Here is a 26,899-nt window from a genome sequence, read left to right as displayed (position 1 = left end):
TGAATATTATACTTTGTTTTAATTTTAATTGTTTAATTGTTTGACAATGACAGGTGTACCCTCAATCCCCGGAATAGAACGATCCCTATTTGCTTATACTACTAACGATATTGTCAGGGTTAAATTACGCGCTTGCTCAAAGCGTGTCAGTGATGGAAGCGAAAAGCGGATTTTGAGTTGGCGCTGGGGCGCCCGACTCCGCCCGGATTAATCTCTTCTCCAGTTGTTGCATCCTTTCCAGTATCTGGGCGTTTGCATTGCCGGCGGAACCAGCTTGGATATTCCGCTGGACCTGTCTGCGCCTTGGCTCAAGCGGATTGCCTTCAGTCCTCGCCCTAGCCTCCGAGCGGTTGGTGTGCGGCAGTGATTCCGCCTCCTGCTCCAACATTAGTTGGGGTATGGGCGGTGGTCCCATCCCAAATAGTTCAGGTGGGTCCAGCGGTACCTGCATCTGTATGACCGGCCCTGGTATCAACGTGCCGGTGCCGGGCCGACTACGCCTGGTGCTGCGTGATTGCTCGCTCTGCGCTGGATTGGCGGTGGCTTCCAGCGTCCTCTTTAGTTCATCAAAATGTGACAATAGCGTAGCCACTTGTCTTTGGGCCTCGGCTTTTTCTCTGCACTCCTCTTCACACTCTCTGTTTGCCTTGTGAAGGTCCGCCAATGCCAGCTCGTACATAGTGGTGAGATCTTGGGCCGGTGGGCGGCTGCTGCTTGGATTTGCCTCACCGCCGGGGTTGGCTGGGGTGTTGAATAGTGCGCGGTTAACTCCTACCGCTGGGTCGAAGGGTTGGGGAATAGCGGATTGGTCCGCCTGCTCTTCAGCGTTTCCCCCGCTACCGCTAGTCATGGTGATTGTGGTGGGATGACCTTTTGTTCAAGGATTCCCACAGACGGCGCCAATGTTAATGCTCAAAGTCCGGCGGTAGCCGAACCTTCGTTTAACGCAGGTCCGGTGGGTGGACCGCTACTCTGTAGATTTGGTGATCTTCGCTAGCTGTCAAATGAAAGACAGGGCGTTAGAGGGAGACCGCGTTGGGCGGTCTTCACTTCTCCGATGCCTAAGTCAGTCCATACATATAGACAGCATAACACTAAATGAGTAGTAAATGCGTAATTAATGAGGAGAGAGGAGAGAACCTTTTATAGGTGAGGAGGAGGCTGATCTTCTCCTTGTTTTCGATGTGGGACTGATGTGCTTCAGTCCCCAGCTTCAGGAGCTTCTGATGCAATCTTGGCACGGCGGGTGGCGGCGCGTCGGCGGTGATCTGGGGGTGATCTGAGGCTCAGGCTGTAGCTCGCCTGGCTGTGTATCTGTATGTTATTCCTTTGGCGGGAATTAGTACCTCTGGCGGTACAATGAGCGTAGCCCATTATAGCTAATTATGCTTGTAAATGTACATGTATGTACACTCATGGAAGAAGTTATGGTTGGCTAATTTACCAGGTACAGCTAAAATTTTCTTGTGGAAGGTGTTGAATAATTGTCTTCCAACTGTGAAGAGATTAATTGAGAAACAGGTTCCATTGGAGTCACGGACATGTATACTCTGTGGGGTGGAGAATGAAACAGCTGAGCATTTATGCAGGTATTGTCCTTTTGTGGTGGAGGCTTTGGCAGCAGTGCCTGGAATAGCACGTGTTGGCTATTCTAGTGTAGCAATGCAGTTCCATTTTGTGGATTGGTTGTGGTATTGTGCTTCTACTTGGTCTTCTCAATTATGGGCAATTTTTGTCCATACTTTGTGGGGAATATGGAGGGAAAAGAATGCAAGGGTATCGGATAATAAGCATACGGTGGTGGCCAATGTTGTGATGCTTCTTTCTGTTAGGTTTCAGGAGTACCAACAACACCATAGTAAAAATGAGAGTCGGGTGAACAGACGAGATGTACCTTGGAAACCACCAAGTGCAGGCTGGGTCAAAATAAATTTTGATGGAGCTTATCATGGGGCTACTGGTACTGGTGGGATTGGAGTGATTATTCAAGATGATATGGGGCGGTGTTTGGGTGGTTGTTATGCTCCAGTTTCTAATGTTTCTTCTGCTGAGCAGGTAGAAGCTTTGGCTGGGAGAGAGGCTATCTCACTTGCTATTCAGCGAGACCTTTCTCCGGTGATTTTTGAGACAGATTATGTTACTCTATTGCAGGCTACAAAGCAGAGAGTCATTCCCGATACTTCCTTCATTGGTCGTGTGTATGATGACATTATCTTCCATCTTCAACAGATGCAAGGTTCTTATTTTACTCATGCTTATCGCCAAGCCAATGTTGTGGCTCATAATTTAGCTAGTTTTGCTTATTCATCTTCTAATTCTTTATTTTGGGGCTCAGAGCCTCCATCTTGTATTATTGATGTACTCTCAAATGAGTTTTCCTCCAAGTTTAATTTGAGTTGATAGTTTCTCCAAAAAAAAAAAAAAATTATATTTAATGACATATAATGATAAAATAGTTAGAATTGATTTAGCTGCACCATTATTCTCCACCATTAAATTTAAATCCAAGGCAAGTGAGCATAACTAAGTAGGTGAACAGAACTTAATCATCTAAATTCCATTTTATCTTCCGGCTGATGTAATAACAATTAATATAATCCATGTAGTGAAATATGTATTCCAGGAAATTTGCCTATGAGACTAATAGTAAAATAGCTCTCTTCAGGGTGACTGGCACTTGTAATGCTCCGGCTTCAGAACACCAACATAAGGCAAGTTCCTGTACAGTTCAGCAAAGTCCATTCCGTAACCCACAACAAAATAATCTGGACACTGCAAAAACAAGAAATAAACAAACTAGTTCGATTAGGACTTTCCAGAGCAGAACAAAATCTACAAATAACTTGCAAAGACAACAGTAGACAGCAAAATAGAATCACTTATCTGTAATACTTTCTGCATCTCAAGTCCATGGGTTCCAAAGAACACATTAGTTTGAAAAAAAGCTCATTTTGGGAGCATTACAAGAAGTTCTAGTAAGAGGGGACAGGATGATTCTAGGATATATGCGTTTGTGTGTGAGCGTGATCACACATCATAAATGGGAATTTCTCTTGCAGGAGTCATCATCTACATTATAATTCAAACAAGTTTCCACTTGATCAATGCCTATGACAGTTCGAACTGAAAAATGGAAATCTCAAGATATCTCAATCATCAGAACAAATATACATGTCCTATATATATATCTATATATCCTAAACCCTATACATATGACTTTAGAACGGCACCCAGAAGGACATGACCTTGACTCTAATCAGCAGACCCTAAACCCCATCCAATCATTTATAATAACAATTCATCAACACTCTTCTTTATGCTTGTTTCTACTCAGTTAGAGCCTAAACCCCATCATTTGAGAGTAAAGCAATACACTCATTCAACCTGTTTCCTTTCTTTCTCGAGCAATGACTTGCTAGTGAAAATGATCATATAACAAAGCACATTCATATCAACAAAGCACCTTGCTTGTAACACAAAGGAAACATAAGAAAGACAAGAGCTATGCACCTCGAAACCTCTGTAGAACTTTCCCTTGCCTAGAAGCTTAAAGTGAACTTTTCTTCTCGATGGTTTATCAAGAAAAGTAGACACTGACACAGACGAAGCCCCTTTCGCTTCCAAGTGCGCAATCAGACACGACAGAGTGCTCCCGCTATCCACAATGTCGTCAACCTAAATCACAAAACCAGTCATTGATTAGAAACCCAATCCAAAAAAAACGACGTCGCGCGGTCAGGTGAGTCGCCGTACCAGGACAACGTGCCGGCCGGCGACGTCGAGCTTCAAGTCGGAAGAAATCTTGGGGGCGCCATTGGACTCGGTGCCGGAGCCGTAGGATTCGGCGCGGATGAAATCGACGGCGACGGGGAGGCGGATGTGGCGGGCCAAGTCGGCGAGGAAGAGAAAAGCGCCGGTGGCTACTCCGACGAGGACGGGAGGTTCGGAGAGGTGAGAGAGGTCGGCGGAGATCTCGGCGGCGAGCTCGGAGACTCGGGAGGTGATTTGGTCTGGGGTCCACAGGACGGTCTCTATGTGCGAGTCCAACGAATTCATGCTTCTCCCTTTTTCCGGTAGACTGCGGGTTCGAGTTTGACTGTGATTTGCGGGAACTATGAGTTGTATACTCTCTCGACTTTGGTGAAAAGGGCAGAATGGGCATTTCAAAAATTAAATTGAATGCGATCACTAGAAGTGTGTTTGGATGATGGAAAAAATGATGGAATTTAATTGAAAGTGATGATTTCATAATTTTTGAAAGTCAATTCCCTCGTTTAGCACTATCAGATTGGAAATTTTAAATTTCTCTGTGGAAAAAAAACGAATGAATTCATTATTTAAATTTCTCACTACAATTTCCACCAAAGTATGTGTCATTTACGAATTCCTTTGCAGTATTCAATTTTTATTTCCAAAACAAGACTTTTTTCTATTTTATCTTTTTATTTGTTTTAAACTTTCTTAATTTATTACACATTTCAAATCCTAAATAGATGCAACCAAACAATAGAAATTGCAATTAATGGAATTTTAGATTGATAGAGTTAAAGATTCCATCATTTATAAATTCCTACGGATTTTATAATTTTCTCATCCAAACGCACCGTAGGGGTCTACGACAGGTCACTCTTGGTAGAGCAGGCGTCCACCTAGATTCACACCTTCGAACCTTTGTGAGTGCATCTAAGAGCAAGTTCACCTGAGTGCATCTAAGAGCAAGTTCACCCGAAGGTCACCAGCTCACCTACTATTCATTACTTTTTATGTGTTATTTTACCCTCTGGGTCACGAGTACAGTGTATTTTGTGCCCTGGGCCACCCTGAATCACTTTCTGGGTCACCATGGTGACCTGCACAGTGTATTTCTGGGTCACCATGGTGACCTGCACAATGTATTTCGTGCCCTGGGTCACGGGCACAGTGTATTTCGTGACCCAGAGAATACAAATATACACTAAAAAGCAGTGAATAGTAGGTGACCTAACAGGTGAACTTGCCCTAATTTTATTCTGATATGTCAACAAGTGTTTATGAGAATTTCATTTGAATGGATTATAAAAAATTTGATACAAGTGGGTTCGACACTTTGTCACGCATCAGATACCGAAGGGATTTAACAATGTTACATTTTGAGGTATAATATTGTCGAGGGAAGCGAACATGATTTAGGAAAATGAGATACTTAAGTTTGAAAATTGAAACTGATCCTAATTAGGGAGGTGTATTATAGTTAATCTTTTGTTTGAAGATCATACAGACTATGAGATGCTTCCTCGCTCCAGTTTCTATTAAGATTTAAAGTTTCTTTGAAGTTGCCAATGATAAGCAATGAAACTTGATTTCTCTTTCTGTATTGATTGTACATTGCTGATATCTGTTTATCTTGATTATACATTGCTTGATCTTAGGATGTTAAGATCTAAACTGAAAATCTCTAGAATCTAAACTGATTCTTTGTATTCATTGTAATGGCTGATCTTTAGGAACAAAACTGATCAGCAACTATGTATATATGATTGACATACATCAATGAGAAGAGAGTGGAAAACACTTTACTCCAATTTGCTTTAGAGTTTTTCTATTGGAACCTCCAAATTTACTCACTTGACCTCCATGCTTTTTACACCTCCTATCAAATTTTCTAATACTAAATTTACTCACTAAACCTCACTGAATTTCCTCAAATAACCTCACTCATATAATTTGCAAACAAAGTATTATCTTTAAAATAAAAACTTAGTAAATTCAATGAATTAATTACTTTATAAATCTTAATTACATATCCATTCCTTAATCAGTCAGCATAAAACTTTTTTCAATAAAAAAAATTAAACACAAGGTATTGAGATTTAAAAATTAATTTCCAATCAACAAGAAAATAACATGAACTGTTTTGTGGTTTTTTTTTTTTTTTTTTTCTGTTTTAGCTCTGCAAAAAAATATGAAGATTAATCATTTTTTCTTAATGCTTATTTTATGTACCTCATGATTAATTATTTAAAAAAAAAAATTTTTAAATTGCTAGCTCATTTTTTTTTTTTGTAAATATAGTGGATAGACTTAGTTTTTGGTCATAATATGATTTGTTTTGTTTTCCCTCACCAATACGCATTCAACATGTATATCATATATTTTTATGTCACATAATCATAGTTTTAACTCTTATTAATTATATATGAATGCTTTAATGAGTATGTAGTGAAATTGGAAAATTAAAATAGATAAGGAAAATAATAAAGAATGCAATCTAATATTATTGAATTGGAAAGTCTATAGAAAATCAATGTAATATTTTTTTGGTATAATTATTGTCCTTAAGAGTCATTTTATAGTAGGTTATATATGTCATTTAATAATTCATAATAGAGTGAGGTCAAGTGAGCAGATTTGGAGATCCCAATAGCAACACTCTTTGCTTTATGGTATCAAGAACCTTTGTCTAAACGACAACTTCTCTGTTTTTTTTTTTTTTTTCTCTCTACTCTCTATTTCCTTTCTTTCTCATGGCTACTCCCGCCAACACCACCACCACCACCACATCAAACTGGACCGTACCAATTACTCCTTATGGTTAGCCCAGATAACACCTCTCCTCAAAAGCCGCAATCTCATGGGTTTTGTTGACGGAACAAAGCCTTGTCCTCCTGTGAGAAAACTCTTCTCCATGAAAGATTTGGGTCCATTACACTATTTCTTGGGCATTGAGGCTGTGCGGTCCTCTCATGGCCTTGCTTTAACTCAGACCAAGTACACCTTAGATCTTCTATACCGCACAAACATGACAGATTCTAAACCTGTTTCAACTCCGGCGGCAACTGGCAAACATTTGAGTATCACCGATGGCACTCCTCTTCATGATGGTACCCAATATTGGAGTGTTGTAGGAGCCTTGCAGTACCTAACACTCACTAGCCCTGATATATCATTTGCCGTTAATCAGGTATGCCAGTTTCTGCATTCTCCAACAAATGTGCATTGGGTGGCTGTCAAACGGATTCTCCGTTATCTCAAACATAAACCTACCTATGGCTTGTTCTACACTCCAAGCAACTTGAAATTTACAGGTGGCACTTGCATATACTTGGGTTCAAACCTCATTTCATGGAGTTCTAAAAAGCAGAGTGGAGTATCTCGATCTAGCACGGAAGCGGAGTATCGTCAATTGGTCTATACTGCTGCGCATATTTCTTGGTTTCGAACTCTATTTCGGGACCTAGACATTCCTCTCCAGTCTCCTACCTTATGGTGTGACAACATTAGTGCCATATCTCTTGCCTCCAACCCTGTTTTTCATACAAGAACAAGACATGTGGAAGTTGATTAATTATCATTACATTAGGGAAAAGGTCGTTCGAAAGGTTAGCTATTATGCTCCCACGATGAACTCGCGGATATCTTCACCAGAGGTCTGACTTCATATCGCTTCCACTATCTTCTTCCCAAGCTTCCTGTCCGTGCCCGGCCCATCAGTTTGCGCGGGGGGGGGGGGGATAAGCAACTGATTCAACTTGATTTCTCTTTCTGTATTGATTGTACATTGCTGATATCTGTTTATCTTGATTATACATTGCTTGGGGTTTGCGCGGGGGGGGGGGGGAGGGGAGGGGGGGGGGGGATAAGCAACTGATTCAACTTGATTTCTCTTTCTGTATTGATTGTACATTGCTGATATCTGTTTATCTTGATTATACATTGCTTGATCTTAGGATGTTAAGATCTAAACTGATTCTTTGTATTCATTGTAATGGCTGATCTTTAGGAACAAAACTGATCAGCAACCATGTATATATGATTGACATACATCAATGAGAAGAGAGTGGAAAACACTTTACTCCAATTTGCTTTAGCAAAAAAAAAAAAAAACAAGCTATAGCAGAGATGATTTCAAATGTAAATGTCTTATAAAGCCCCAAGTGAGATTACGCTCAAGAATAGAGGGGTATCCCTACATACTTGTAATTCATCAATGCTCTGAACTCGCAACAACGCCCAACTTTGCATGTTTACGACGATAGGAGTATTGACCAACCAACCACATATATTATTAGTCCAAAGCAAAGCCAAACCACTAGGGATGATCATCTCTATGAAGTATGAAACTCAAATAATATCAAACCCTATTTTGAATTGAAGTTCTTCAATCTTTTGATTTATATATAGTATTTTAGGTAAGAAGTCAATCTTAGATTTTCTTGGCAAATAATTTCAAGGAGACATTTGGTTTCATGGTTCACAATAATCTCCTATTAGTTTGACAAAAGTATCTTGAATGAAGATCGAAAGAGCGAGCATCAAAGACCACCAGCCTTGTATCCTTCTCCTATCTCCAGGGACCAATAGTAATTAAATCCAGCTGTTGCTGGCAAACCCCCAACTTCTCCGGCCAATTCCAACAAACCTAGCCTCTTCCTCCGGCTGAAATCACCGATCACCTCCTCATCATTGATCGTATCATGGTTATTGACAAGTGACTTTGATCTTGATCTAGATTGTTTTCCTGAAGCTAGTGATGGATTTGAAATTGTTTTTATCTTCAGCCGTTTTTGCCGTCGCCGATCACTATATTCATCTTTCTTTGGGTCGAGTTTTTTATTTCTTTTTCTCTGTTTTTTATTCTAATCCAATCCAATTATTATCCTAATCCATTTCTATCTTAGTTGCCAAACGTGGCCTATGTTTCCAACATAGGAATCTTATAGTTCCTGTAAAATTACTCATCTAAAACTCGTTGGAATACTAGATCAAAATAAAGCATCTTCTTCAGCGAAAGACAGAAGTAATTGATTAGTGAAGGCATCTTGATTTTTAGAGTATTAAGTTAAACTTTGATGTGAAAGACTTGTGCTTGATTAGTTATTCTTGCTTCACGAATGTGGGGTTATTGGAAATGCTAGGATGAACGTTTTCTAGATGTTGGGAATTGAAAACAAGGTTTCTATCCTGACAGTTACTGATAACAGAAATTTGCAATAAACACAGCAATTTGTTTATCCAGTGAAAACCTCAGATTGAGGTTAAAAACACTGCGGGCTCTAACTCTTGAGAGCCCAAATGAAAGACAATCCGCTAATGGTGAAGAATGATTTTCTTTACAAACATAAAATAGCACTAACCACGGCTACAATCACTAGATTATATATCTAGATGATGCGTTTGACTTGAACCTCTTCTGTCTTCTTCACATGATAGCTTCTTAATCTTCAATCTTCTTGCATCACGGACTTCTCCACTGATCTCGAGAGAACTATGCAAGCGATGAAACACTTAACAAGGAAAAAGTGATTCTAATGATGCATATCAGAAACTCTCTTGCTAAGCAAGGACACTTTTCACGCTAAAATGAGATGCACAATAATCTCATGCAAGAGCTCTAAAAACCTAGACCACTTTTTCATAATTATATCGAGGAAAATATTCCTACTCAATTAAAGTTTCTAACCTAATTGACTCCTATTAGGAAAAAATCTTTTAAGAAAAGATTGTCAATTAGTTTAACAAGATCCTAAATCAATTAGGACTAATACTCTTAGACAGTACGAATTAGACAACTGGAAAATATCTTTTCAATCAATATTTCAATAATAGTAAGATATATTCCCAAAACGGACGACCTAAAACCACGGACAGACTCGGGAATTGCAACACAGGTTGCAATCTCATTGTATATGCAGACACATGAAATGCATATACCTGAGATATCTCTGAGATCAGTTTAGAGGTACTTTTCCAGTTTCTTCAGTGATTGAAATGTCATGATACACTTCACTAGTTTTGTATGAGAATGCCAACACAAACATGTACAAAAACTTGTACTTGCAGTAGGTTTAATTCCAATAGTTTATGATAATTGTCAATGTTTTAAGTTGAACTCTGATGGAGTTGCAAATTAATATTTTTAGAAATGCTGCTGCTTGGTTTATATTTTGTAATCATAATTGTGGCCTGTGATATGGGTAGATAAGGTCGATGCTGGTCTGAGGTCATACACTCATACCCAATGCATCATATCTATATCATAGTGTCATTGGCGGATGAGGGTGGATAATGGCGGTTGACTTGCTTATATTGCATCCCAGGGCTAGTTAATTAGCTCCCCTATTTTGGGCCACTTTTCAGTTATTGACTCAAATTTTAGTTTCATTAGAAAAATTAGGTTGTGTTAATTGAACAACATTCTAGATGGATGTCTTTCAGACTATAGTATAAGTTGTGACTCTGTGGATTTTGGGTTTTAAATTTATATGGAATGACACTCATACCCAATGTAGACTAAACAAGGGAAGTGCCAAGAGAGAATTGACGCCTGATCTTCATGCAAAAATGGTTATGCACTTATACACCTCCCATTATGGTACTAGAACCATGTTCCTGTTCAAAAATGTACCCCTGTATTCTGCGGTGGTTATAGATTTAACAAAATGTACCCTCATCGGTTTATGATATAGTTTAATAAGGTCACTATGTGCTCCTTGAATGTAAATTTTTTTTTGCTCTCTAATTTGCACTCCATACTCATTCTTCTCATTTAGTTGAAATTGTTATAGAAGGACAAAATTTATGATATTAAAAAAGAAAGGATTAATTCCAGTTTACCTACTTGAACTTTCACTCAATCTTCATGTTAGTCCCTGAACTTCCAATTTCATCAAGATTACCCCTGAACTCTCAATTTTCATCAGCCGTGTCCGGTTCTTCAACCTCCATCCAAAATTTCCGTCAATTTGTGACGTGGCAGGAGACAGAAGGGCTAAAATTGTCAATTTGCATTTCTTTTGCCTTTTTTTTTTTTGGGAAGGGGATCATTTTCTTTATCTTTTTTGAAAAAACTGCAGATCCTTTTTTCTCCACATCTTCTTCTCCATTTCCGGCACTAAGGATCTCCAGATTAGGGTTCTCTATCGCCCCGTGAATCGCCTCCATCAGATCTTCGAAACCTTAGGGCTCGAGTAAGACAAGAAGGTCCTCCCTTCGATCTGCTTCCTATCTATCTTTATGGCGGCGGCGTCTTCTCTTCGTTCTTTTTTTTTTTTTTCTTCGTCTATTTTTTTTTCTTCTTTCGATTCTGGCCACATCTTGGTGTTGCACATATGGGAGAGTCTACCTCTCGACATTCCCGAGGTTCCTGGGGTGTTAGTTATCCAAGACGAGCTTTGATTGGAGAGAATCGAATGAAAGAAGTCTTCCCAGGTCCGACGGGTTCTGGGTATTTTCAGGCGACTCAGACAGTGAACCTCGATAAGTAAGGGGCCTTTGGACATTAAGTGGATTTCTGATTTTGATTTCTGAGATTTATGAATTGGATCTTTGAAACTCTTTGCGATAGGTTTGATGCGACCAAGCTCCTCCTCCGCTGACATGGCCGGCGACAGAGAGCAGCCCTTGAGTTTGGTAGAGTCACCGCTTGTGACGGGGATGGCGAGGCCGACAATCTAGAAGGTTAGGATTCGCGAGGTGAAGAGATCGATGACGGGGATGTGGGTGTTGGCGGAGAACGACAGTGATTTCAGGGATAGATTGGGGGGAAGTGGTTGGAGGAGTTGATTTGAAGGAGGGGTGGAGAGAGAGGATGATGAGGGTGCCCTGAGAAAGAGTGTGGAGGGAGACCGGCCCAAACCTGCGATTTTCTCTGGTCGAATCTCGAATGCCACCAATACGCCGTCGTATTGACTTATTGAAATCCCCGGAAAGCTCCACAATTTCGCCTATGTGACCGCTTCTTTTTTTGCTCCGAGAATGGCGGTTACTAACACCACTACGCATACGGTGCCCACATGGCCGGACGACGCGGTGGAGGGGCTTGGTACTGGGCCCACCTAGAGCCCATTCTGGTTCATAACACCGACACCAGGCTACCCAAGGCCGTGAAGCTCCGGTGCACTCTCTGCGAGGCCGTTTTCTTGGCGTCGAACCCGTTGCGCAAGGCGTCGGAGCACCTAAAGCGCAGGACTTGCCCCAATTTCAACTCCGTTTCCAAACCCATTTCGTCTCCGTCGCCAATATCGACTTCTTTGCCCAACTCCGCTCCGCGGCCGCTGTCCCACCATTGCCAAAATTTTTATTCTTTCGAGCCTGTTGGTGTTGGGTAGAGAACAGTTGAAGAGAGTAGAGATATATATTCATTTATGTATAATATAATTAATATTGTTTTGGTTAAAAAAATGGAAAAGCATTCACAAGGGTATTATCGGAATTTTGCCGTTCTGTCTTCTGCCACGTCACAAATTGACGGAAATTTTGGATGGAGGTTGAAGAATAGGACACGGCTGATGAAAATTGGGAGTTCAGGGGTAATCTTGATGAAATTGGAAGTTTAGGGACTAACATGAAGATTGAGTTAAAGTTCAGGTAAGTAAACTGGAATTAATCCAAAAAGAAAACATAAACTGTGGATTGTAAAATGCAGTGTGAATTTCACTTTTTTTTTTTTTTTTTTTTAATACTAGAAACTGCCTACACCTGATGGGTGTGGGAGTAGTGGGTAGTTTTAGGAAAATTTTTAATTTTGTTTATTATGTTTTGACACTTTTGTCTTTGATAAATAAAATGTTATCTATGATTTTTCAATCTTTAAGGGTTAAAAAGGTAAAAAAAAATTACTTGTATCTAATAAAGTCTCTTATCTTAATAATATACTACTAATATAGATAATGAATGAATTATCTCTCGATCATAATTTTTTAAATTTAAATAAAATTAAATAATTGTTAAAAGATAAAAACCAATTTACACGTATTTGCTCAAACGCCAATTCGTCCAAAAAAAGAAAAAGTACCGCGCCAAAACACCCTAAAATTGGCGCCGAAACCCCAAATTCTCAAATCAAATCCGCTTTAAAATTTCCTGACCTACAAATCTCGCAGCGACGACCGAGCATCAATCGAGAGACCGGAAAAGAACATGTCCACCATCTTCTATGCCGTTCAGTGCTGCCAATGCTCCACCATGCAGGTTTGTACTTTACATCTCTGAACATGGCTGCCATTCGTCTCTGTACATATTTTGGGATTTGAATTTGTTGTTGATAAATGTTATTAATGAATGACAGGTGAAGCAGAGGAAGCAGAGCAGTAAGAACAACAAGTGGACTTGTGTGGTCTGCAATCAGAAGCAGTCTGCACGCAAGGTGTTCGCTGAAAGCCCCATGGCCAGAGACCTCCGCCCCTTGGTCCAATCCTCCAACATGTCCCGCCAATTCACCGACGAAAAACAACACCACGATCTTGCCCTTGTTTCTGATGTTCATGAGTGCAATACCCAAAAGAGAAGACGAACTGATTGGACCGAGTACCTGGATGCTGAGGCCGATCAGCGCACCGAGATGAAGCACGAAGATGATGAAAGAAAGTAGTTTTTATGGGATTTGATTGGAACCTGAAAATTGGGCAAAGTGTTGATGTATTTGTGGTTGTTTCTATTTTGATGCAGGTGGTGGTTTTGAGCCCCAAGTTGTAACTGAGTTGCCGCCGGAGTTATTCAAGAAACCAAAGCTGAACAAATACTATGATGCTTCTGGGTCTGCGGATACAGAAAATGGTGGTGTCTATGAGCTTCAAAATCGTAGACCGGTTATCTCTAAGAGGAATTCCGACAAACATGTGCTCTCCCCAGCAGGTATCTGACCTCTTTTCTTCCTCTACATGATAAATTGACCTCTTTCTTCTACTCTTTTGGGGTAAATGATAATACATTGTGATATTCTGTCATTCTGATTTGGAGATCTTGCTTGCTGTGGGTAATGAGGGTTTGATTTTCTCCTTTTCTACTGTCTTAGATTCTAGGTGGGTGGGCTTCGTTGTTTATCCATGTTGCCTTTTCTTTGGTGGTTGTTTCTACAATTGTATTGGCCGTTGGTTAATTCAAGGCTCTTTGTTCTACTTTTTTGTGAATTTTACATCTGGTTTGTCTTTATTGTTAATCCATTACTCTAAACATAATTTAACAGCTTTTGCAACAGAGAATAATATACTAAACTCTAGTTGAGTGACCCTAAAGCAGTTCCTGCAGTAGATGGCTATCCGCTACTACTTCTGTCTTCTTCTTCTTGAACTTACTAGAATACTGAAGAAATATTTGATGTGAATGGTAGAATAATCACAAAACAATGACACTTACAGAGAATGCTGGTAGAAAAATTAGAATACTTATAGGTATGCTTGTACTATGTACAACCTTACTAAACCCAAAATCCCAGCAGAGTATGTAAGTAGTTTTGCAGGTGAATTGAAACCGTTCAGAATATAATGGATACTAAATTTGAACCTCTCCTCAATATATGACAATGAGCGAATACCAGAGTAAGGTGTATCTGTGGTTCACTGGATGGATCTCTCATCAGACCTTAAATCCGTAATAGGTTTGTATGTATTTTGAACTGCAGATGTGGAGAACTGGAGGTGCGAGTTGACAATAAACAAGAACACTTCAAATTGGAGCCATCTCATGATGCAAGATGACAAGGAATCAAGAAAATTGCATGCGGCAAAGGCTTCACTTACAGGTGCTTCAAAGTGGAATGACTACGTAACCGAGGATGATAATGATGGCTTGAGAATCATCAACAGAAAAAGCCGTGAAGAGAATACAGAGCAATGGAGTAATGAAACAATAGCAAACTATGAGTATGAGACAGTAACAACTGATGAGAGGGTAGAAGATGACATCCATCCTGATTTCTTGCAAGGCTGATCCAAGACCAACACGTGATTGATTATTGGTCCAAGATTGGTTAAGTCAATGCTATGGTTCATATGCATGCAAGTGACAAAAACTGTGTGCCTCACATCGATCATAAACTATTGGCGTCGAGTTTCTTGCCCCCATAGCATCATATGCCTCTGAATCATATAGAAGACCCTTATGTTTGAGCCATCGCCTATATGAACCAAGTTGAAAGGCTCATAACACTTCCAATGTTATTACTCGATGCAGTAACAGTTGATTATTGAAATTAACGGCTATTTTATTTTCGACTGTTGATTATTGAGGTTATTACCATACAGGGTTTGCGTAACCTGGGAAATTATAACATGGTTCCGGACCATGGTACATGTGGTGGTCCGGGTTGATGTTATTGGCCCATATGACTTGTTGTTATTTTTTATTAGTTTTTTTTTTTTTTCTTTCACCCATAGTCCCCATCAAATTCAAGTGATATTATCAGCTTGGACCACCACATGACATGCCACGTGGTAGTCCGGGACCACAGTATAATTCCTCGCATAACCTTTAAATTTGAGCTACAAATAATGAACTAATTAATTATCACTAATGATTTTATTAGATTTGACCTTTGTGATCTCTTTTGCATGAGATTGGCACTGATAATAGGTGTGTTAAACCTCGTGAACGTAACAATGCAGCTCATTGTCTTGCGAAGATTACTTATTTTCTTATAGTGAGTGGATAACTTCTTCTCTTATAATTGAAGATGGGAATGGCTCATGGAGTTAAAGGTTCATCATATATTATCTTAGAAGTCTTTCGCCACTCTTTAGTTGATGGCACTAGAAGTAGATGATGGTCAGCCGCCTATATTAATCTTACAGTCAGACAGATGATTAGGTAGGCTGAGGCAACTCTCTCTCTCTCTCTCTCTCTCTCTCTCTCTCATTATATACTCAACTTTTTTCTCATGTTTTCAATCAGTACTATATATAGTATATGGGAGCTTCTATTCACACCTTTAAAATTGGCATTTGGACATTTTTCTTTTTTCAAGTGATAGTTGACTTTGTCAACACATGTCAAATTACCAATAAAGACACAAAAGAGAAAAAACAAAAATTAAAAAAAGTATTTTCCCTTTTAGAGGTATGAAATCAACAAATATTCATCCTCATGCCATTTTTTCCCTTTTGTTTTTGTTATGATCTTCATCCTTACCAAGCAGCGGATAAATCAACAGACCAGTTCCTTACTTTGCAGTTCCTTGAGTCAATTTCGGATATGCAATATTCTCTAACCAAAACACCAACAGACCACTTTCGCTTAAAATCATACTCATCCATTGGAGCGTACTGTTTGAGCTAATATATGAAACGAGGGAATCTTAGGAAGTTGAAAAAATGAACTGCTCTTAGCCTCTAAAGATGCGTATGCCTACAAAATACAATAATAAGCAGGGGGGAGAGCTATCAATTGAAAGATTTTTTTTTTTTTTCAGCTTATTAGTTATATCAAGAGTAAAATAATATTGTGAAACGTTCAAAAATTGATGGAGGTCTAACTACCGATTTTGGAGGTATATGAATAGAACACTCTAAAAAAAAGTTTTTATTGATATTATTGGATGATGGGTATTATGAGAAAATTAGGGAGGTGTAGCTGGCATATTGGTTATTTGTAAAAGTAAGTTGGAGGTCTAAATACTAATTTTAGAGGTATGAATAGAAGCTCCCTTCATTCAAAACGGAGAGAAACAAAGAATGATTGTACAAAACCGAGACTAGTCATATACGCAATTACGCATCCCCAGCAATAGTCATATAAGTTGTGCTAGGTCAACTTCTATCATAATGTAAGACAGAGACTAGTAATCAATGAAGAAAGAACCATTTTCCAAATTTTGCCAATCAAGTCAACCAATTTCCAGAGACTTGCTTTGGAATGGACTGAAGCAATTCCGTTGTTGTTTCCACGATTATACATACGTAGCTTCTAAAATCCTTTTGCTTCAACTATATAGACTTCAGAGCTATCAATTGAAAGATTTTTTTTTTCCAGCTTAGTTATATTAAGAGTAAAATAATATTGTGAAACGTTCAAAAATTGATGGAGGTCTAACTACCGATTTTGGAGGTATATGAATAGAACACTCTAAAAAAAAGTTTTTATTGATATTATTGGATGCTGGGTATTATGGAAAAATTAGGGAGGTGTAGATAGCTTGGTTATTTGTAAAAGTAAGTTGGAGGTCTATTAAGTGAGAAGGTCAATTCGAATTGCACAATAATTAATATAGACTAATAATACAGGAAAACCCGGAGCCCTTGATCTAGGTTTTTGAGAAGTTCTTGCTCGTCCGGCGGCGCTCGGGGTGGGTGAGGGTCTGCCTCACCGCCGCTGGGCTGCTGTCGGACGGGAGTTTGAATGCTAGCTATTGGCTCGGGGAATCTTGAGAGAGGCTGGGAAACTAAAGGTCTTGGTGGGTGGCGGTGGTGAGTTCCGAACGGACTCTCTGAATGTGGTTGCATTGTGCAAGGATGGCAGCCTTCAGCGCGGCTCTGCAGATCTAGGTGGCGGTAGGGTCTGACAGGATGAGCGGCGGCGGTTTTGCGGAGCTATGCAGCGGTGAAGACCAAGATGATCCGGGCGGTGACTTCCGGAGGTGCGGTGGTGCAGTGGTGCGTCGTATTCTTGGTCGGGCCGGCGCAACTTGAATGGGGCGGTGGGTCGGCACGGCAAGATAGGGTGGACTGCTGGCGGCGAGCGGTGCTGCACGGGCAGACGCGTGAGAATGATGACGGGTGGGCCTTGCTCCAAATCTTGCTGGGCTTGAGGGCTTTGGGCCTCTCCTCTTTGAGCTACCCCATTGGGCCTTTATGTTGGGCTAGGGCTTTGCCCTTGGCCCAACCCTATGTTTTTAGCTTTCTTGTCTATTTACAATTATTTTCCTCCAGCGTTGTACCAATGGAGGATCCCCACTCGAGTATAGTTTACTCGGCCTATTTACTATGTAGTAGTTAATAGTCTATAGGCTTCCTTTCGGAGCATGGAACCGTCAAATGATTGGACCTAATCTATGTATCACTGTGCTACTACCACAAACTATTTATCTACCCCTTGATGGTAGAGGGAGGATATGTAATGGCCCTTTATGGCTTTCGATGAATGATAGTCGCCCTATTTGGGTTTGTTCAAAAAAAAAAAAAAAAAAGTGAGGAGGTCTAAATACCAATTTTGGAGGTATGAATAGAACCTCCCATAGTATATAGGGACCTCAAAAAATCAGGCCAAATCAGAAAGATAAGTTTTTAAGAAAAAGAAAATAATAGTAGTTGGTCAGTTACACTAATTTTATTTAAGACGCTGAACATGGTTTTGTCCAAGTACAGCAAAATATGAAAAAGAATAAGAACTAATCCGAACTCATAACAGGTCTAAGAAACTAAAGATACTGGCAAAAGATCCTAGCATTCTTAGGTCTTTGAATACCCTCCGATCATCAAAACCCTAAAGAATTGCTCCAATTCGAGTTGCCTCATAGAAGCAGATACTAACAACAATCTTCCAAAAGAAAAAAAATCCCACCAGCAATGGCTAGTATAGGCCAGTGAAAAAGGGGGCCGGACCAAATAATTTTCGAAAAAAGAGATGAATGAGTACTGACTAATTCAGATCCAATGCACCAAGCTGATCGGTGACATCAGTCTTTGATGTAGCTTTATGAAGGACATCCATCGCCTCAGCTACCTTATCCTTGAGAGCATCTGGAGACTCGATCAGATGGAGAACTTCTGTCTGGTCCATCTCCAGCAACATCCCAGTCACCTTAGCTGTGAGTTCTGGCTCAATACGCTCAACAAGTGGATATAGCTGCTCTCCCAGCATCTGCATATTTAAGATGTAACAATAACATAATTAATGTATTGTGCTCTCCTTTCTCTCTAGGAGTCCTGAATAAATCCCAAATGATATCTCAAGATTGAACAGCACTATCCAGAATCATTGAACATCAACAGAAGTTGCAAATAACAAGAGAAGATAACGAACATACCAAACGCTGATTCTCGGGAGTAGCAGAAGCAAGTGTTGACATAGGCACTGGCCCAGAACGCTGGATATCACTTGATGTCACAGGCATACCTGAACCGTCAAAGGGCAAAGGCATCATTGGACTCACAAGACCTTGGGGAGACACAGGAGACTCAACTCCGTTCCGAGCATTACCCATGTATCTCAAGCCTTGATTGGAGTTACGGTGCATTAACTGAAATTAGGTACGAATGAAAACCAGAGGTGAGTAAAAGAGACTAATAAAAGACAACGATGGACTTCAGAAGAACACCAAGAGTTCTGTTCGAGTACTAGCACACCAAGAGTTCCAAACAACGCCTCATACATCATGACAATGTGTTGCTCACTTAAATGATACTATCATTATAGTTTCGTAAACTCATAGAAATTTGACTCATGTCACATTACGAATCGACCTACTGGAGGTAAACAAAAGGAAATGGTGTTCAGCTAAATCAAAAAATTACTGCACCTGCTGCTGCTGCTGCACTTGTTGGAAGTTGCCGCCTCGCCGTACACCAAATCGCTGCCCAGGTTGACCTTGCCTCTGAAGGTGGTATGGCATAATGAAGTTGGGAGCAACACCTGGACGCATCCCAGGCAAGATTTGCTGCTGGAAGCCATAACCTGCAGGCTGATGCGGTAGAAGGCCAGGAGTACCTTGACCAAAATACAGCTGCTGAGGGGAGAGTCTAGGTGCCCCAGGATGAAATCCAGGAATTCCCGATGGCAAAGATGTCATTCCACCTGGTGCTCGGATTTGGGCAAAACGTGCCTGACAAAAGAGTAAGGTCAGCACTTGCAATATTCATTTATAAAAGAATATTAACTAGTCTCGAGCTTATCCAGCAAACTTCTGACCGGATGACCAGAATAGCCAAATATAGGATGGCAAGTATAATAATAATAATAATAATAATAATAATAATAAGTTACAGTTTCCAATATGACAATAGGAAGAAGCAAATATAAAAAAATACCTGTAATCGAGCCTTCCTCTCTTCTTTCCGCTGGGCCACAGCAACGTATAGAGGCTTCCGTCCAATCATCTTCCCATTCATTTCATTCAACTGGAAATGAAGAAAAGAGCAATATATATAATTCAAGCATAAAATAGGCGAAAGATTTTTGGGGTGTGGGGAAGACGCCACAAATTAAACTCTTTTTCTTTAAGAAATGAAAAGTAAAATAGCTTACAGCTTTGTTAGCTTCCTCTGGGGTAGAAAAGGCAACAAATCCAGATCCCTTGCTCATTCCTTGATGATCAAGCATGACCTTTGAAAAATCAAGAAAACTAACACTTTTTAAAAAGTAAAAACAGACACTATATATTGTCCAAAAAAAAAAAGACATTATAGCTACCCCTCTAGAGAGTACTAAATATGGAGACGTAAACCAGCAGTACAGTGGATATAGCAATACCTTGCATGATGTTATTGTTCCAAATTCAGAGAATAGCTCCTTTAGTTTGTCATCATTTATGGTGTCATCAAGATTTTTCAGATATAAATTAGCACCTTGTAGCTTCTCAAATCTGCTGATTCTTTCATGTTCAAACTTGGCTCTTAACTCTGCCTGCCTCTCTATCTTCTTTTGAGCCTTCCCAACAAACAAAACCTTATCATTAAAAGTTGTCCCATTAAACTTATCAATTGCAGCAACAGCGTCTTTAGCGTTTTCGAAGTTAACAAAGCCAAAGCATCTAGACTTTCCATTTGCATCCCTCATAACCGCTGCACTAGTGATGTTACCAGAATTTTCAAAAAGCTTCTTAAGGTCTTCATTTGTAGTTGTCTCTGACAAATTTTTCACATAAATATTTCGAAATGAATTTGACCTCTGGCGTCGAACATAAGGTCCAACAGAAACCTGTTTCTCATTTATCAGCATGCCATTCAGCTTGTTGATTGCATTCTTTGCAGATTCCTCATTGTCATACTGTACGAATCCATATCCTTTTGATTGACCACTGGCATCAGCTGCAACCTTGCAAGAGAGTACGGTCCCAAAGGCAGAAAAAGTGTCCAACAATGCCTTGTTATCAATAGATTTTTCCAGGTTCTTGATAAATAAATTTGCATATCCGCTCTTCCGAATGCTGGGATCGCGATGAGAGTACATGATCCTAATGGGTTTCCCATTTATAGGAGCAAAATTTAAAAGCTCCTTGGCATTAGCAGCTGTCAAGATCAAATCAAAATCAGATTCCATGCAAGAATTGGCCGTGAAGTACTATAAATACCAAAAACTAAAGAAGGAAAAATAACAACTGCTGCACGTTCTGAATATTCAGTTCTCTCTATAGGTACACTGGGAAAGTTCCTTAAAATATAAGGAACACGTTTAATGATAATGAGAATAAGGAAAATGATTCCAAATACGCGATGTCACTCCATTTACTAAAACAATGTGAATTGTGATGCAAGTGAACCCCCATAAAAAGATAATTAAAATTAACAAAGTTCTCTCGTTTCTTTAGAGACTCAATATATTACTTAGTAAAGGGATAAGTATTTTGAACTACGAAACCTAGAAACTTGTTCTCATTCATCTCATCTCCATGTAAATAAATGTAACTAGTAGTAATGACTTCTTCATCCCCTAACCCTGGTACATATAAAGGGAAAAATTGCAGAAAAGTTATCCTTCTGTTGATAATAGTGGGTGATTATAAAAAGTTTAACAGCTTCATAATCCATTCCATTCAACAATGGAAGAAACATGCTATCAACAGAAAAGTATATAATCACTCTGTTTTCCTCCACCAAATGAATGAATGATGAGCAAAAGGAGAGTTTAAGTGGGCATGTATACATCTGACATATAAAAAATTGAAAATTCACAAGATAAGCCATAAAGAATGCGATCGAAGAATCTTCCTCCCAAACATCAAATAACAAATCAAAAAGATCCACAAGAAACTAACAAAACAAATGAACTAATGAGTATCACCAAATAGAGAGAATGGAGAGATCAAGAGAGTAGAGAGAAGGAGAGACCATCCTGTGGAGTGGCGTAATTGACATAGGCATAGCCAAGCGAGTGCATTCGGGTCTGATCCCTACAAACCCGGAGGGAAGCAACCTGAGCCACTTGGTTGAACAGATCGTAAAGTTGCGTTTCGTTCACAGTCGGGTCCAGATCGCCCACGTACAGCGACACGTTCCCGAACCCCGCCGGAGCCGGAGCCGACACCGGAGATTGTTGCGCCACCGGAACAACGGGTTGAGCCACCTGAGACGACACCACCGCCGCCGCCATTGCCAGACAAACAAATGATCGAATAAGACGGGGTTAGGGTTCGTGAGTGATTCGAGTAGGGTTTCTCGTGCTCTATAAATGGAAATCGATATATTTTTTTGAAAATGTGAATGAGAATTTATGTTTCTGGGGCTGGGGGGTTTATATTTTTTATTTTTATTTTTTGGTTTTCTCTTCCGTCTGAGGAGAAGTGTAAGAGAGGCGAGAGAGAGAAGAGGAATGGAAACTGGGCGGAGAGTGGCGTTTATATATGGAAATAGGGAATAATACTGAAGTGGTACGTTTTGAGTTCGTGCCGTTTAAGGAAATCAAGTGCACGTGTGGGTGACGATGTCGCATTCGACGTGATTTTTCGCTTTTTGGGTTCTATTTGGACCCACCTTGGTAGTTACCATTTACCAAGTCGAGTGGGATAGCAAACACGTGGCTTAATTTCTTTTTATAGTACATTTGTTTTTGGCACAATTTTGTTTTCTTGTTTTGGCACATTTGTTTTTTTTTTTTCTCAAATTTTTTTTTTTTATTATTTGTTTTCTAGTTTAATGAGGATACGTTTTGGTATTTTCATTCCTAACACATGAAAGGATTTTGGATTCCCTATTTCATTACAGGTGATCGAGTTGGTAAAAATCTCTAGGTGTGGAATCTTACACCTTGGTTCGAATATCGCCGACGCTAATTGAAGTTATATCTCAATCTATTCTTGATGGCTAGAGGGGAGGAAGTGTTCAGACATGATCTTTCGGCACCGATTAGTCTGTAGGTCTAGGAAGGCTTTGAGGAACCGTGTGATCTCGATAAAAAAAGATTCCAACTGAAATTAAATACTAAAATTCATTGGACAACTAGATCCAAAAACTCACTCCCCATGATGAAGCATAAGCAATAAAGTCAACTACACTCAAGATACAACACAAGCAAACAGAGTTGAAGGACAAGGCTAGATACTTGATGTTTTGATTCTCCTGGAACACCACTCGTAACATTAATGCAGTTGATCGATGACTAGTTGAGAATCTCATTCAACAAGAATGTAGATGAGACTCTTCTCAAAATTGAGGAAAAATGCCTTGTGCTTTAAAGCAAAGTTGCTCTAACTTTGTGCACCAAACGCCTTAATTAAGACCTTTGACTTTTTATATAAGCTACTTTTAGCATAAGCACAGCCCTCCCAAATGCACCCTAGATTTGATTCCTTATGGAGATGCTGTTTTACTTTACTTCTTATTGTGTGGAAAACAAGTTGCCAACATGCCACACAAGTTGCCAACAAGTGGAACTTACGGGTGTATAAATATAGCTGACCGCGTATAGGCTACCCGCCACGGTCTATAAATATAGCTGGTTGATACTTGATAATATGTCAAACCATTAGTTATTGGTGAGTGTCACGCCCCGAATTTCGAATAAAGAAATTCGAATCCGAAACGCGATAGCTTAACAAGTAAAAGAATACTCTGAGAATTTTTCAATTAAACTAAGCAACAAAACAAACTGAGCTCATCAATGTTAATATCGACTCGTTCTTTAGAGTCACATATTATATTATACCAAGTTTACAAATTAAACTGAAACAACAATTCAATAAGTAAACTCATGCACTACGCTCATTACACAGCGGAAGACGAACACGTGCATAACAAAATTTGGTTACTAAACCTACCACTGCAACACAGCAAGGAAGCTCTCTGCCTCAACCACGTTCACGCTAACCTGCAGGATAAACCCCTACACCATTGAATAGTGCACCGGATTGCAACAACAAACCCAATAAGCTTTTTAAGCTTGTATGAGTAAACTCAAAAATCATAACAGCAAGCACATGCTTTAGATACCTCAACTTAACATCAAATAAGAAATAAATACTCATCAACAATTTTACATCAATGTCATACTCAATAACCCACTTCGTGATTTAGACCGCTAACATATGATATCACAACTTACGATCCCAAACCACCAAACCTCAAGTCAACCGAGTATTTACACCTAAAATCATAACCCTTTCCTCTTGGAAACAAATATCTATTCTCATAGCTAGTGACATTGTGAAACCACATAGAATTCTCACAACACAATCACTCAAATCCCCTTCCTGTTCTCATAGAAGATGTAAATGTCACCTCAAAGACATGTCAACTCATCTAAAAATCCTAAACAACCATTCTACTTCAATTTCATAATCAAAACTAAATCTGTAACTCCTGCATAAAATGTAGTTCAGAAATTCACCAACAAAATCAAGCAATATAAACATAAAGTAATCCATGCATATAATTTAGTTCAAGAGATTACTTTAAATCACACAATTCAATATCATAGTAATCCCTGCATATAATTTAGTTCAGGAGATTACACTAAAATCAAACAATTCAGTATCATAGTAATCCTTGCATATAATTTAGTTCAGGAGATTACATTAAAATCAAACAATTCAGAAAGATCGAAATTCCTGCATATAATTTAGTTCAGGAAATTACGATGAAAACAATTAACTCCACCACCACTGACACACTTTTCAACAACAATCACCACACATGTTGCCTACATCATAATCCCTCTGGGACAACAAAGTCCTTCTTGGACGATAAAGGAAGAATACTCTGAGACTCCATTTAATTTGCTGCACATGTCACTAATTTACTCGCAACGGTCACACTAGACCCAAAAGGTTTCACAAAACCATCAAACGATTTCTCGTCCTCGATCACTACTATGATCCTCGGTACTCAGACTCTTGGTACAAAGACCAAATCATTTTAAAGAGTCACTCAAGACCCAAATGAACTGTTCACCGAGAGTTGAAGCTTCTCTGGTGAAAATCGATCAACCAAACCTCCAAGGATCGAACAAGGATGCTTCCACGAGCACAAAGAGACCAGTTTCAAGCCCAGCCGTCGCCTAAGATCGAAGAATCGATCAGGTCCGCTGCCTCACACCTTCGCCGCTTCGATGCACCGCCGTGGGCGAGAATCGGCGGAAGAGACCGCCGTAGGGAGGACCGAACGGAGGAGAGGAACTGATCTGGGTTGGTTTCATCGTCTGCCATCGCCAGAGAAAGGAATGTCGGCCGAGTCTAATTTCCAGGTTTAGGTCGGGTCTGGGGTTTCGATGAGAGATAAGAGAGGTTCTGGAATTTTCCGAAAAAAATGACGAAAATGGAAAGTGATTTCCATTTCCGAAAATCCTCTATTTATTGAAATTTTCCAAAAATAGTAGTTTTTTTCGCTGACCATAACTTTCTCATACGAATTCCGATTTTCGCGTTCCTCATATCCGCGAACTTATATCAACGCGCTCTACAATTTTCGTGAAGGAAGTTTGTGGAGAAACTCAACGAATAAGAATTCAACCCTTTGACCCCTCGAAAATAAAACGTTTCGAGTAATTATTTGTCCGAAACACTTTCGCTCCGCCCTCAAACCACGAAATAGTATAATGAACACTTTATTAATTTCTGAAAATTTCAAGAAATTAATAACAAATTTTCGGGGTATTACAGTGAGTCTCATATTAACTTACGGGTTTTGCTTCCAAAGAAGTTGACTAATAATATTGATAAACAGGCCAGATCCTTTTTCTGGGGCTCAGACATGAAATGTGCTCCTGTTGCTTAGGAGCAGGCATGCCAACCTAAGTCAACAGGTGGCTTAGGCATTAGACCTTCCGCTTTTTTCAATAATGCAGCTATAGCTAAGTTAGCTTGGAAAATAATTAGGGAAAATCGTCCAAACAGTGTCTGAACTTTTCCAGACTATTAATTTTCATACCTGTATTTTGAAAAATATCAAAATGGTACCTGACGATTTGAGTCCGACCCAATATTCATACCTAGAAACAGTAAAAACGTTAACTCCATTAACTTTTGAAGGGTATTTTTGTCCTTTCACTATTCATCTTCTTCCTGGTTCGTGTTCTTCCTCTTCTTCCTCTCCGACATCAAATCCTCCTCATCTTTCTACCACCACAACCCGAATCGAAATCCTCCTTAATAAACTCCTCCTTCCGTAAAAATGGAATGACTCTCTCTCTCTCTTGTCTTTTCTTTGTTCTCTAATCTCTCTGCCATCTCTCTCGTCTTCATTCAACGTTCATCAACAACTCCTCCCAATTGGAAACAGCAATTCGAAACAACGAAAATCAGTTTGGCTTTATATCTTTATGAAATGACACAAGACAATGATAAATTGGAAACAAAAATCAAACAAATTTTAACCCAATTCCCTTCACTTTTGCTCTATTCCCAGAAAATTTTGGGTTTATGCAAGAAGATTATAGTAAAGGCTAAAGCTACACAATTTCTTTACCACTACTGCACAAAAAGAGATGAGATCAGATTGGTAAAGGACTGTAATGGTGTGGATTGGGAGTGAGATTAAGAAAGAGAGGCAGAAAAGCAAATGGGTTTCTTCTCCGAGCACCAACAGTGAGCCTAAGAAGCTCAGCAAGAAATTGGAATGGTGGGTGTCTTTGGATGAAAAGGTGGACTTTCTCAGCGACGTCATCTGCATCGAAGTCGGAGTGGACCTTGAAGTGAAAGAGGCGGGAGAGGAAGAAAAAGCGGCCTAGATGATTGAGGAGCTTGCGGATCTGGTTGGTGCGGACGGAGATCAGCAACTTGTTGCCGCCGTGCTGGCCGTCCTCTTACTCGAAGATGATGCCGGGGACGTGGCCGGCCTTGCGCTCTTTCGAGGCGATGCTTTTGCCGGAGGCTAAACGCGGGACGACAAGGATGGTCTAGTCGTATTTCGGGTTGGGTCAGGGGAAGGACTCCGGGTTAGAATCGTCGTCGACAAGAGCGGCTGCGGCAGATTGGGTGTAGCAGCGGAGCTGGAGGGGTGCGGAGAGGGCAAAGGCGCAACGCCACTGGAGCAGGAACATTTTGGATTTGGGGTCGGCGAGT

General features: G+C 39.9%; 3 protein-coding genes across 3 annotated transcripts; 1 reads left to right on the top strand and 2 right to left on the bottom strand.

Moving 5' to 3' along the window:
- Positions 1 to 2,546: 2,546 nt before the first annotated feature.
- Positions 2,547 to 4,108, bottom strand: LOC133739203 (uncharacterized). Its single transcript, XM_062166940.1, has 3 exons — positions 3,754 to 4,108; positions 3,511 to 3,675; positions 2,547 to 2,772 (listed from the first exon to the last, which is right to left on the bottom strand). Exons 1-3 carry the CDS (start codon positions 4,054 to 4,056, stop codon positions 2,662 to 2,664), a joined length of 579 nt encoding a protein of 192 aa, XP_062022924.1. The 5' UTR covers positions 4,057 to 4,108; the 3' UTR covers positions 2,547 to 2,661.
- An 8,789-nt stretch (positions 4,109 to 12,897) lies between these two features.
- Positions 12,898 to 13,348, top strand: LOC133737503 (uncharacterized). The gene is made up of 2 exons (XM_062165039.1): positions 12,898 to 12,948; positions 13,046 to 13,348. The coding sequence occupies exons 1-2, from the start codon at positions 12,898 to 12,900 to the stop codon at positions 13,346 to 13,348; spliced, it is 354 nt and encodes a 117-aa protein (XP_062021023.1).
- Positions 13,349 to 17,992: 4,644 nt separating this feature from the next.
- On the bottom strand, positions 17,993 to 22,210 carry LOC133739699 (polyadenylate-binding protein 3). The gene is made up of 7 exons (XM_062167488.1): positions 21,735 to 22,210; positions 20,158 to 20,915; positions 19,933 to 20,010; positions 19,716 to 19,805; positions 19,208 to 19,510; positions 18,716 to 18,928; positions 17,993 to 18,549 (listed from the first exon to the last, which is right to left on the bottom strand). The coding sequence occupies exons 1-7, from the start codon at positions 21,994 to 21,996 to the stop codon at positions 18,328 to 18,330; spliced, it is 1,926 nt and encodes a 641-aa protein (XP_062023472.1). The 5' UTR covers positions 21,997 to 22,210; the 3' UTR covers positions 17,993 to 18,327.
- Between the last annotated feature and the right edge of the window lie 4,689 nt (positions 22,211 to 26,899).

Source organism: Rosa rugosa, chromosome 3, assembly GCF_958449725.1.
Source record: "Rosa rugosa chromosome 3, drRosRugo1.1, whole genome shotgun sequence".
Classification (NCBI taxonomy): Eukaryota; Viridiplantae; Streptophyta; class Magnoliopsida; order Rosales; family Rosaceae; genus Rosa; species Rosa rugosa.
This window is presented reverse-complemented; position numbering and strand designations above follow the sequence as displayed.

Bases quoted from the DNA above. Each gene is read 5' to 3' on its own strand.
- LOC133739699 (XM_062167488.1), bottom strand. From the start codon at position 21,996: ATGGCGGCGGCGGTGGTGTCGTCTCAGGTGGCTCAACCCGTTGTTCCG. The intron at 19,511-19,715 runs GTATTTTTTTAT...CTCTTTTGTCAG, and splicing joins AGAGGAAGGCTCGATTACAG to GCACGTTTTGCCCAAATCCG. The intron at 18,929-19,207 runs GTGCAGTAATTT...ACCTAATTTCAG, and splicing joins AAGTGCAGCAGCAGCAGCAG to TTAATGCACCGTAACTCCAA.
- LOC133737503 (XM_062165039.1), top strand. From the start codon at position 12,898: ATGTCCACCATCTTCTATGCCGTTCAGTGCTGCCAATGCTCCACCATG. The intron at 12,949-13,045 runs GTTTGTACTTTA...AATGAATGACAG, and splicing joins GCCAATGCTCCACCATGCAG to GTGAAGCAGAGGAAGCAGAG.
- LOC133739203 (XM_062166940.1), bottom strand. From the start codon at position 4,056: ATGAATTCGTTGGACTCGCACATAGAGACCGTCCTGTGGACCCCAGAC. The intron at 3,676-3,753 runs GTACGGCGACTC...TTTGTGATTTAG, and splicing joins CCGGCCGGCACGTTGTCCTG to GTTGACGACATTGTGGATAG. The intron at 2,773-3,510 runs GTGCATAGCTCT...TTGTTTTTGCAG, and splicing joins AGTTCTACAGAGGTTTCGAG to TGTCCAGATTATTTTGTTGT.